The following is a 12,629-nucleotide window of genomic DNA, read 5'->3' on the forward strand; positions in this document are numbered from 1 at the left end:
CAGAATTAAGTATTTTGGTTTTACCTTGGGCAGCTTAGACAGCAGTATTTAGGCTTAGCTTTTTCAAAAGCCAACTTTATTAAGGTAACATTTTCTGAAACAAGAATGTAGCACTATTTCAATGTTTTACTCCAAGTATAGCAAATGGGAGTGCAATCTTGCACTATCTGAAAAACTCTTCCAGGTTTGAGTAAAAAATAAAGCTTCCAGGTAGTTCATCCATCCATCCAAGGTCATTCTGACTCAAGTCCAGAGAAGATGTCTTACAGATCAGTATCAAAAAGTGTACAGAGCATCCCAGATCCCTAAATTGAGGTATTATGTGAACAAATTCCAGTAGAAGTTGTAGTAGACCACCTAAATGAGAAAATACAATAACACAAATTACATACGATGCAACACAGTTTGATAGAAGCATAGCACTGTAGCAATACAGGGTGCTCAGTTATCATTACAAACTCCAAAGAGGGTAGGAGTGGCACCTAAAAGACAATTTTAGTAGTTACCATTTCTTTCAAAGTAGTATTTTTGAAAGAACTAGAAACTGTTCCCATTTAGAATCGAAAGCAACATCTTGCCAATGATAAAGACTAATATAGTCTTTGTCTTTGGACAGAAGAGACTGCCATAACCAGTAGTTTGATCTGACAATGGCTGTTAGTAAGACAGTAAACTAGGAATAGCAGTAGTTTAAATTATTAAAATATAGGACACTTGAACAGTACCAAAAGATTAACTCTAGTTTGGTCAAATCTGATCATTCACAGCAGCTAAGATACTAACTAGCACAGGTAATTAAGCACCTTGCTTTTTTACATCAGGTAGTGTTTCTGAGGTCAGACAAAACAGTCGCTTCAGGAGATTTGTCATCGTGCCTTTAGAGAGAAAACTGTTTGCAGACACTGCAATTCGGCCTTTCATTGTCATCACTCCTCAGCAACATAGTCAAGTACCAAAGTCACCCCAAAAAGACTTCAAGCACAAAATCAGAGTTGGATGTATACTATGACCCCAAATTCTGCAGAGTTAATTCACACAGATGAACTTATTTTACATGATTCTGCTTCAAAATGCATGCTTTCTCTCTCAAGCATTTGATGTTTTTAAGCTGAGAGAGGGAAGAGGGTCCCATCTCAATACATTATACAAAGGCAAACTGTAAAATTTTGATTCACATGTTCTGCCCAACTTATATTTTCATAATTCATTAGGAGATAAATCCAGGAAGACATGTTTAAGCATAGAATGTATACAGGTTGATTACCCCTTATCCAGAATTCTGAAAACCGAAATGCTCCAAAATCCACAACTTTCTGAGTACTGACATGTAACCTCATGTAACATGCTGAGGTGGCTAGTGCCAACAACCCAAGGCATGCTGGGGCACTACCCAGCTGAGGAAGCCAGCTGCACTGAGTGGCTGCAACCCAGAAAGTGACACAGGTGGTGCAGAGCTGAGCCCGGTGTGGGGGGGGGGGGGCTTTGAGGGGGTGACCTGAAGGGGCGAGCTGGGGGCCTCTAGCACGCCAGGGGTGTACACTCATGCATAGTGCACATGCCAATGGCAGACTGCTTCTCTGCCTGCACAAGGCCTTGTGTTCATTCTCACCTATCTTTAGTTAAAAGATTGCTGGGTATGTCGGGGGGGGGGGTGCCTTGTGCACATTTATTCTTGGGTCCCATCTAAGATTGTTTATGCAAATATTCAAAAATCCAGAATACTTCGTCCCAAGCACTTTGAATAAGGGACAGTCAACCTGTACAATTCCAACCTGGGGTGGGGGGCAAGGTAACTGTACTTACCTTACCATAATGCTTTCTTCACAGTATTGTAATTTCACTATCAGGCAAGATCTTGAGACTTCCAAGTTGGTTCCAGGTTGTTGTTGATCAGCTACAGAAACAACTAATACTCTATTTTATGCAAATGATTCAAGGAAAGAGTAGTTATTGAACAGTTTGAAAGCCAACATATATACTGTTTGAAGACACTGGCAGTCACAGCAGGGTCCACTCAGATAAGTACCAGTTCTACAATGCAAGCTTTGTAGAAATCTATTTTGAAGACAAAACATGTAGCTGAGTTGCTCCTCTCCTAGAAGGAGGAGGCAAGGTCAGACTATTTTGGAAAGATATGTTTAGAACAAGACAGACATTTTTCCCAGGATCAAGTGCTTCAAACAAACTTCTGCCTGCACTTGAAACCCCTTGTCTTAAAAAAAAAAAAATACAACTGTTAGTGTTCCAGGTTAAGTAAACAATTCCTTTTTACCCTAGATTTTACAAATATGCATCAATCCAGCTGATACAAATGTCAAGTTTTAAGCACAGTGTAAAATTTAACTTACAAAATAGAGACATCTACAAAATATACATATACATTTGTAACAGCACTAAGCTCTGGTAAGTTTTTTTCAAAATTGGATAGAATACACAATTCACTCCTTCTTTCTAGAGAAGGAATTGTGTGGAATTGATCAAGAGGTAAAACAGTGCAGTGGCATATATTTTGTAACATACACTTCAGATTTAGTGCTTTTCAAATTTCCACTCAGCCAGGAGGCTTCTTGGGTGACCTTCTTGGGTGGGCCAGTCACTATCTCTCAGCTTCACCTACCCTCACATAGTTGTTGTGAGGACAAAAGGAGGAGAGGAACTATGCACATCACCCTGAGCTCCTTGGAGGAAGGGCAGTACAAAAATGTGAGAAGTACATAAGGCACAATACTGCTAATTTAACACAGTCATATGACGTTCAGGTGAACACATGGCTAGTATTTAACAATCCTTTGTATAAGAAAACCCGTATCTTCACAAGAATCCCAGTCCTGATTTTCGAACAGAGAAAAAAGAGGAACCATTTTGGTAACGGATTTAGGAAGAATGTAAGACTGAGTAGGAGGGATTTCATAAGGAGAATAGCTACCAATCACAGCTAGCCCTTTTCACTTCTTACTCATGTAAAAAGCTTGAGGTAACTTGCATAAAGATTAAATTATTTTATGATGATGCAATACATGCAAAGTATTTGTGCCTATATTAGAGGAATGCAAAAGAGGCAATTTGTACCATGAAATTCTGCAGCATGACAAGCATTAATTTTTTTTTTTTAAAACCAGGCTGGGCAAGAGGTTTTATCAGCAACTGTGAGGCTAATTTTCACAACTACTTCAAACTACTAGAGTAGTCCACTTTGCAAGTCTATGCTGTGTATTTAATACACCCATCATTTCAAAAAGTTAGTATTGACATTCATTCTAGTTTTTAAAAAAACAAACACATTATACAACATAAATAACCAGCATTTTTTCAGTTAACCTGTGCAATTTTGTACTCCTCCCAGAAGTGATCTTCATAGCAACTGTGACTCAAAGTACTGTATAGTCATGTTTCAAGCTTGCTGTTCTAAGAGACCCCCCTCCCCTTTGCACCTTCTTACATAAGATATGAAAGAAGGAATTCTTTCAACTTGCTTTCTGTCCCTACAACCAAAGAAAAACAGCAGCAAACTTGAAGCATGGTAGATAAACTTCACAGAAAACATCACCTTTTCACAGTGCCAGTGTTTTCCTTTCTTGTTTTAGTGTAGCTCTTACTTCTAGATTGTTACACCAATAATTGTATTTTTGTGACCGGTAAGTTACCTTTAAAATCTTACATAAATTCTTATTAGCCCTTTTGGAACATAAATTAGTACAGCAATATATTTTAGGCTAGACAGAGGTCCATACCATTTAAATAATAAAAATCAGTCTTTACTTCTCCTGTGAAGTCTGTGAAGTTGTGAAGTTTTCTCACTAGACCATATGTTCTTCATGCCGACTATTTCTGCTGTACGTTTCTACAAGATATACATGGAACACCCATTATCTCAAGCAGTGCAACGTCAAGAATAGTTCACCTCCTGTTCTTCACAACTTCAGAACTGGGTGGAGGGCTAGGACTAGTCATACTTGCCACAGCAAGTGAAAATGTGAACCCCTGGTTAGGTCCAGGTGCTAGGATACTCTTCCCCTCCCTCCCTCCCCCATAGACAGGTTTGTGATATTTCTTCGTTCTGGTTAACAAGCCTGGCCTGTGACCAGTATTAAAGATGATACAAGAAACCTATTCGGATATGAATCAAGTTCAGATTTCCCAAACACCTAGCCAGTGATCAGGAAGCAAATGCTAAGACATTTTCTAAAACAAAAACATAGTTTGTTTTCTAACTCATGCCTAGAGGTGCTTGTTTCTGGAAGTAAGATAGGTTTACAGCCAGGCAGCCCAATCCTGAACTGCCTGGGGCACCCAGCTTCGGCGGCACCGAAAACAGCTGCCACCGCATCTTGTGTACCTCAGGCTGCCGCGGGCACCTCTCTGCCTTCCTGCTCCCTCCAATCCCGCTCCCTCCCCCTGGGATGCCTCCCACCCGCCCTCTCCCCTTACCCCCCCGCCCCATCACGCCTCTTCCCCGCCCTCTCTCCACCCTCCACCCTCCGCTCACCTCCCCTTCATGCCTCCTCCTTGCCTTTCCCCCCGCCGCCGCTTTCCTCTCCGTGGCTTGGTGGTCCGTGAGACCACTGAGTGGCAGAGGTTAGGTGCCTGGCTGGCGCTAGCCCGGCGCCGGCCAGAGCTTGGTGAGCACAGGCGGTAGCCTGGCGGTAAACCTCACAAACGTGCCTTTCGGTACATTTGCAACAATGTGCTCTGGCAGAAAGCTGGAGCGCCGAGCTCAGGATAAGGCTCCAAGTCTTGCTGGACACAAGGGGCTTACTTCTGAGTATGGTAAGTAACACCGTTTGCAAACACCTCTACCTATGCCTCTCCCCCATTCTTTCTTCCTATACCAGTTCAGTTTGAGCCACCCAGTCAGCCATATACCTTATCAAGTTCTATTTGGGCAGTTCTGCTTTTACAATCTTTATGGAGTGATGGTGCATTCAGGAGGAGAAAAGATTTGCTCGTGCTGATGGGGGAAGTCAGGTAAGGAAGTAACTAAAGACAGCTATACCACTTCTCTCACCAACAAGCACCATAAACTAACATAATTCTGATCGGGGCATTTGCTCAATAGTGAGACAAATAGCATAGATATTCATTTGGTTTATCCAGGTACAGTATAGGTTTGCTTAATCAGCACTTTGTTAACTCACATACTGTTAACTGGCATCCATCTGTAGCATGTAAAGATGCCAACTAACAGAGTTGGTCTTTTATGAAGTGTCAGTTAGCAAGTTGCCTACCAGCCAGCACCTTCTTTCACTTATTAGACAAGGGTCCCTCTGCAATGCTACCCTTCGTCACAAGGGACCTAAAGTACAGTCTCCATTCCTAGAGGGCCATTGTGAGGAAGGAGGGAGGGCACAGCAGCACTGTAGAAGGAGCTCTGATTTGGGGAGGGGATTGGCAGGGGGGGGGTCTCTGTAAAGTACTATAAAATCTTCAATAACCAGCAATATCCATGGATGCCAAATTAACAGAGTTGTATCTAAGGGTGACACAGTTAGGGTGCAATCCTAACCACTTATATCAGTGGTTTCCAACACTGATATAAGGGCAATGCAGCTCTGAAGTAAGGAAACAAACATTCCCTTACTTTGAGGAGGCCTCCATCCCTCCCATTGGCACCGCTATGCCAGTGCTGGAAAGCAATGACATAAGGGGTTAGGATTGCACCCGTAAGATTTTATGTGTATGCACCACTAATTCAAGATTTCTGTAGCTCAAGAGAATTTGATATTTTGTTCCTAAAATTTTCGTTTCAAGGGTTTTAAAAAAAGCATGCTGCAAAGGTACATACCAAGTAAAGCTGCTGTTTCACCTGCATCCTCTTTTAAACCGTTGCCATTTAACGTGGGCGCATTCGCAGATGTTGCCGATAAGTCACTCATTTCATTCCTCTCTTCTTCCTGTACAACAATATTCCAACTACCAACCGATACGCTGTCACTTATTGATCCAGGCATTACAGCTTCAAGTACCTCTTTAGGTTGTCCCTTGAAAGTTACAGAAGCATAGTATGGATCACTGGGGCCCTGGGGGAAGAAGATGACTACACTAATTTACTAAGCAGCAAAACACAATCCCTTCTTAAAGGTACAAGCCATTTTTCCTAATCCTCTAACAGTCTAGCACAGCATTTCTCAAACAGTAGGTCGGAACGTACTAGGTGGCTCGCAATTTCAGTGGGTTGCACAGCACCTAGCTCAGCTGCCAATGAAAATACTGAGTGGAAAATACAGGGTACAGAGCTGCTGGGCAAGGGTGGTCTCCCAGTGAGAAAGAGGCATGGTGCTTTGCCCTGAATTGGTGGAAAGATGGGTGCTGAAAAGGGGGGGAGGGTTGTGTGGTTGGAGAAGGATCCAAGCCTGCATTATGCTTGAATTATGCTCCAAGTTTGAATGTCTGAATTCCGAGCTATGCAAAATAATAGCACAAGCACACTGTGAAATGGGACTTTTGGCTGATCGTGTCTTAGGTTTGAAGTCTAAATTTATGATAGTATCTCTGACCATGACATCACTTCCAGCTTCATGACATCACTTCTGGTGGGTCCCAACATATTATCATTCTAAAAAGTGGGTCCCAGTGCTAAAGAGTCTGAGAACCATTGCTTGCATGATCAAGAAATGAAATTCTGAAAGCACACTAGGATGCTATAGCCATTTCTCTGAATGCATAATATTTTCTCAAGATAAATCTATGATGATGTTTATAAGAACACAAAGTATTTTGTACACATTTCTAAAAGTGCAAATGCAACAAGCGCATTCCAGGACACTCTGTGGGTCATTCCAATTATATCCTTTGCAACAAACCCAGACAAACACTCTTAATAGGATACTTCCATTCCATTAACAACCGAACGAGGAAACACAGATTTTAGGCAGCTATTTAGGATAGCTTTGCCGTTTTCAAACTCTCTGTGTCAGACATATAGCTTAGAAAAACTTTCCAAGATCCCAAGCAGAGGTCTCTAAGTCCTACCAACTGAGATTCAGCGGGAGATTTCAAGCAATGAACTTAGGATCTTGCAAGGCATGTGGTTTTCCATTGTGTGCACTGGAAAAAGCACGCATGATTTGATGCTGCATAGAACAACTATGTTCCAATAAGCCTCCTCAAAGAGTTATACGGTTTGTAACATACCCAATATCCTAGAGCTTTAATGATATCGAGTTTACACATTGGACATGTTCTGTGGTCCAACAGCCAGGGATCAATGCAGTGCCTATGAAAGACATGTCTGAAAACAAAACAATACTTTATTCTAAAAAAACATAAAAATACCTGCTTTTAAATACTAAGAGTTAGAAAACTACAAATTAAAATCAGAGACAAGCATGGTTAGCAGGAATGCTATTAATTATATATACACACACACACACACACACACACACACACACACACACACATGTGTGCATGTGTGTAAACATGTACAATGGGAACAATCCAGAGAGTCCCTTATGTGTGTGTGGGGCATCCGATTTCTACAGTTATCCCATCATGCTTCAGCATCCTAAACTACATTCCATGTTATTTCAAAGGATCCCCAGATCAAATTATAATAAGGGATGCAAGTGATTGCAGCTGTGATTGAGTTGGGAAAGCCCCCGCGCACATATCTGAACTCCACTGTGCTTCTCTGGATATCAGCAGAAAGGACATCATCCAGAGAAGTTAGAATGTCATCACATTCTGGACAAAACATTTTCTAGTAAGTGGGCAAGCAGAGGGTTCAGATGAGGCAGAAGCATACATTACTCTCACAAAATGGTTTTTTGAAACCTTGGTTCTCTGGGGTGTCCATGCAGACAGGCTCTTTTTAACTATTGCTGGAGCCATAGTAAGATTAGAACCTAGAACTGTGCAAAATATTTCTTTAGCCTGAGCACACACCCATTTACTGAGATGCCATTCACTTAAAGTGATTAGGGAATCTCAATCACTGCAACACAAGGAAATAATTAAAAACTTATTGTAAATCTACGAAGTAGCAGAGATATATACTTTTAATATTTGTAATATTCCTATCCCTAATCTAAAGAATTTTCACAAAGCAGATTTCCAGGTTGTTCTTAGGGCACAGAAGTTCAAAGAGGAATTTAATACTATCCCACCCATCCTCTCAGGTCATCAGAGGGGGCCCTTCTAACTGTGCCGCCACCAGCAGAGGTGAGGGGGTTGGCAGCAAGAAAGAGGGTCTTCTCAATGGTGGCTCCCATCTGTGGAACTCCCTCCCCCTGGAATTGAGAACAGCTCCCTCTTTAGAGTCCTTTCGGCAGGGGCTTAAAACCTTTTTATTCAGGGAAGCCTTTTTATGCTGACACCAGAGGGCATGGTGCTTTTTGAACTTATTTTTAATTCAGGACCCAAGTTTTATTGTTTTTAAATGTCTTATTTATACACTACTCAAAACAATAAAGGGAACACTTAAACACCACATCCGAGATCTGAATGAACGAAATATTCCTATTAAATACTTTGTTCCTGACATAGTTGAATGTGCTGACAACAAAATCACACAATCATCATCAATGGAAATCACATTTATCAACCCATGGAGGTCTGGGTTTGGTGTCATACTCAAAATTGAAGTGGAAAAACACACTACAGGCTGATCCAACTTCGATGTAATGTCCATAAAGCAAGTCAAAATGAGGCTCAGTAGTGTGTGTGGCCTCCACGTGCCTGTATGACCTCCCTACAACGCCTGGGCATGCTCCTGATGAGGTGGCGGATAGTCTCCTGAGGGATCGCCTCCCAGACCTGGACTAAAGCATCCGCCAACTCCTGGACAGTCTGTGGTGCAACGTGGTGCTGGTGGATGGAGCAAGACATGATGTCCCAGATGTGCTCAATTGGATTCAGGTCTGGGGAACAGGCGGGCCAGTCCATAGCATCAATGCCTTCATCTTGCAGGAACTGCTGACACACTCCAGCCACATGAGGTCTAGCATTGTCCTGCATTAGGAGGAACCCAGGGCCAACCGCGCTAGCATATGGTCTCACAAGAGGTCTGAGGATCTCATCTTGGTACCTAATGGCAGTCAGGCTACCTCTGGCGAGCACATGGTGGGCTGTGCGGCCCCCCCAAAGAAATGCCGCCCCACACCATTACTGATCCACTGCCAAACCGGTCATGCTGGAGGATGTTGCAGGCAGCAGAATGTTCTCCCTGCTGTCTCCAGACTCTGTCATGTCTGTCACATGTGCTCAGTGTGAACCTGCTTTCATCTGTGAAGAGCACAGGGCGCCAGTGGCGAGGTTGCCAATCTTGGTGTTCTCTGGCAAATTCCAAACATACTGCACGGTGTCGGGCTGTCAGCACAACCCCCACCTGTGGACATCGGGCCCTCATACCACCCTCATGGAGTCTGTTTCTGACTGTTTGAGCAGGCACATGCACATTTGTGGCCTGCTGGAGGTCATTTTGCAGGGCTCTGGCAGTTGCTCCTCCTGTTCCTCCTGGCACGAAGGCGGAGGTAGCGGTCCTGATGCTGGGTTGTTGCCCTCCTATGGCCTCCTCCATGTCTCCTGGTGTACTGGCCTGTCTCCTGGTAGTGCCTCCATGCTCTGGACACTACACTGACAGACACAGCAAACCTTCTTGCCACAGCTCACATTGATGTGCCATCCTGGATGAGCTGCACCACCTGAGCCACTTGTGTGGGTTGCAGACTCCGCCTCATGCTTCCGCTAGAGTGACAGCACCGCCAGCATTCAAAGGTCACCCAAACATCAGCCAGAAAGCATAGGGACTGCTAAGTGGTCTGTGGTCACCACCTGAAGAACCACTCCTTTATTGGGGGTGTTTTGTTACTTGCCTATGATTTCCACCTGTTGTCTACTCCATTTGTGCAACAGCATGTGAACTTGATTGTCAATCGGTGTGGCTTCCTAGGTGGACAGTTTGATTTCACAGAAGTGTGATTGACTTGGAGTGACATTGTGTTGTTTAAGTGTTCCCTTTATTGTTTTGAGCAGTGTATATATGTACATTTTATCTTTTTAGCATGGCTTTATTTGTGAGCTGCCTTGAGTGCCCTTCACTGGGATAGAAAGACAGGGAATGAATGAAATAAATAAATTTGACAAAAGCTCACAACAGCCCAGATTTTTATAACACAAGTACATTAAGGCTGCAATCTTACACTCAGGGGTATACCTAGGGGTAATTCCCACTGAATTCAATGGAACTTATGGGTAAACATGCATAGGATTGTGTTGTAAAATTATATGCTTGAATAGTCATAGTGCAGAGAACACAACAGCTACAATGCCCTGATTTCCTTTCTAAGTATAGTGGAAGAAATTTGTATTTGCAGGAAACTTCATTCATTATTTCGAAGATAAACCACCTCTGAAGCAAAACAAGTCTTATAATACTTTAGATAAGCTTACTTGCAAGGTAGAACTCGAACTGTATCTTTTGGTTGAAAGTTTTCAATGCATATAGCACAATTTTCAGCATCAACATCCAATCCCTTTTTAAAAAAAAAGACCAAAAAAGTCTTGTTTAAATATACATTAAGTACAGCTTTATTACTCCCAATGTAACATAATAAGTTCAATTCTGCAAAATTCAGGTAGAACAGGTATTTGAGAGCAAGTAAGAAAGTTTCTCATTCAAAGAATTAGCTATCAAAGACTTGGATACCAGAACAGAAATTTCTAATGATGCGAGATAGGGCAGACACTTTGAGAGGGATAAACTGCTATTGTGGCAATAAGCAGCACAGTGAAAGAAAATGGTCAATCTGTTTTTAAAACAAGAGGTTAACAAGAGGTATTTTAAAGAAAATGCCTGCACTCACCTGGATAGACACAAAACAAAAAGCTTGATTACATTAAGCACAGTAACTAAAAATACCCAGCAGATGGAGCTGGGATGCTACTCAAGAGCAAAGCACACTGAAACCCACAACTTGTCCCTTACTAAACTTGGGAAATTGTGACTGACTTGGGAGTGAAACTGAAAGAAAACAAAGCAAAACAAATTCCCTGAATGCAACCAGCTATAGATACAGACTGTAACCTTATCCATACTTTCCTGGGACTAAGCCTCATTGACCACAATGGGACTTACTTCTGAGTAGATTTGCACAGGCTTGGGCTCACAGTTCCCTAACACTAGCTGTTAGCTGTCCCAGGAATCCTAGGTTACCGGAGTGTAAGTGGGTGCACACTCTGTATACTGGCATTAGGTTTTCACAGCAGATGGGGCAAAAAATACATAAAGGTGTTTTTCTCTAAGGCAACATCTGTATTTTATTCATTTAACTAATTTTTATCTCGCCTTTTCCTCCAAATAAATGGAATACATAAGAAAACAAGAAAAATCTTTTCTTCAAGATTTGTGTGAAAAGACTATTGCTTGTTATATCATATTCAGAAAATTTCAGCTAAATTGTTTGAATGCAACTTCTCTGAAGTATCCAGAGTTACTCAATTTGCATAATATAGTTACTATTTCATTTCAAGTACCTTCCACTGCTGGGAGGCACCATCCAGGAGTCTTTTCAGACACTGCTGGTTTCGGGGCGGGAGGGAGGTGGGACCAGAGGAGCTTTGCTCCACTGGATCCAGAGTCTCTGCCTGACACAGAGGCTCTTCATTCTATGCTGACCTTCAGGTCGCTGTAGAATTGAGTAGCCCAATTGCAGGGCTACTTGGTTTACCTGGAGAAAGGGGACAAAAGTCCCTTTCTCCTGAGGAGGAGGTAGTGGGTGCCTGGAGAGTGCCAGATGCAGCGGCAGCCATTTTTCGCGCCACTGCTGCACCGCACACTGGGCAGCTCAGGATTGGGCTGCCCAACACAGCAAGACCACTTCCACACCATTTCATATCAAGAATCACAAAGACTTTTAAAACTGCCTCAGTTTTAAGAGCGGTTTGCCATACGGAATGACGGATTGCCTTTTGTGAAATACAAGCTTGGCGTCTTCCAAAGCACATTGATCTAGTGGTGCAGTCCTTTTGATCCCACCCCAAGGCAGCAATCTATGTATGTGATTGGGCTCAGGAAATTTCACCTATTTTAGTGAACTTGTCGTAAAATGAGATTTTTCCATGCTCCAGTAGCATGACTGAGGTTACCTTATCTTTACGGTTCACAATATGGAGCTGCAGTTGGCCGATTGCTTTCACAGTTTCTTTTCTGTCTCTCTTGTACAGCACCAAAAAAAAAAAAAGAGAGAAAACACCAAGTTCATAATCCAAATATCAACATTATTTATAAGAAAGCATGTGAGGTATTAAAGCATTACGTAAAGTATAATCTACCTAAGAACTCCACTTATCCATAAACTGGATTCCCCTTTCCAGTAAATTTCTATACCAGGGGTCGGCAACCTTAATCACTTAAAGAGCCATTTGGACCCATTTTCCAGAGGAAAAAAAACCTTGGGAGCCACAAAACCGTTTTGACACCTAAAATGAAGATAACACTGCATATATAGTTTTTTTTTTTTTACCTTTATGCTCTTATAGGTCCCATTTTTATAAAGTAGCCCCCTCTTGTAGCTTTTAGTTAGTTTTGTCATACATTCTTGTCCTGTGTTTTCAGACACCTGGTCCTCTATGGTGTTTTGCCTGATTCCAAGGCCATTCTCTGCCTGGAGAATTATGCCCACTTTAAGCAAATT

The 12,629-nt window shown here is 42.3% G+C and overlaps 1 protein-coding gene and 1 non-coding gene across 6 annotated transcripts in view; both read right to left on the minus strand.

Annotated features, from left to right (window-relative positions):
- RNF149 (ring finger protein 149) overlaps window positions 1-12,629 on the minus strand; it is a 32,919-nt gene that overhangs the window by 4,653 nt on the left and 15,637 nt on the right. Inside the window, exons 3-7 of one of the 5 annotated variants that reach the window (XM_066619115.1) lie at window positions 12,082-12,150; window positions 10,387-10,469; window positions 7,132-7,228; window positions 5,783-5,978; window positions 2,217-3,841 (exon numbers count right to left, since the gene is read on the minus strand). In XM_066619115.1, coding sequence (XP_066475212.1) covers window positions 3,798-3,841; window positions 5,783-5,978; window positions 7,132-7,228; window positions 10,387-10,469; window positions 12,082-12,150 — 489 coding nt within the window. In that variant the 3' untranslated portion in view covers window positions 2,217-3,797. Of the gene's footprint in view, window positions 1-2,216; window positions 3,842-5,640; window positions 6,018-7,131; window positions 7,229-10,386; window positions 10,470-12,081; window positions 12,151-12,629 lie in introns of those variants that run through there. The other 4 variants (XM_066619113.1, XM_066619114.1, XM_066619112.1 and 1 more) reach the window with 4 other exon arrangements.
- LOC136647107 (small nucleolar RNA SNORD89) lies at window positions 830-938 on the minus strand. The gene has a single exon (XR_010794265.1). It is a non-coding gene; the product is annotated as a small nucleolar RNA SNORD89 (small nucleolar RNA).

Source organism: Tiliqua scincoides, chromosome 3, assembly GCF_035046505.1.
Source record: "Tiliqua scincoides isolate rTilSci1 chromosome 3, rTilSci1.hap2, whole genome shotgun sequence".
Classification (NCBI taxonomy): Eukaryota; Metazoa; Chordata; class Lepidosauria; order Squamata; family Scincidae; genus Tiliqua; species Tiliqua scincoides.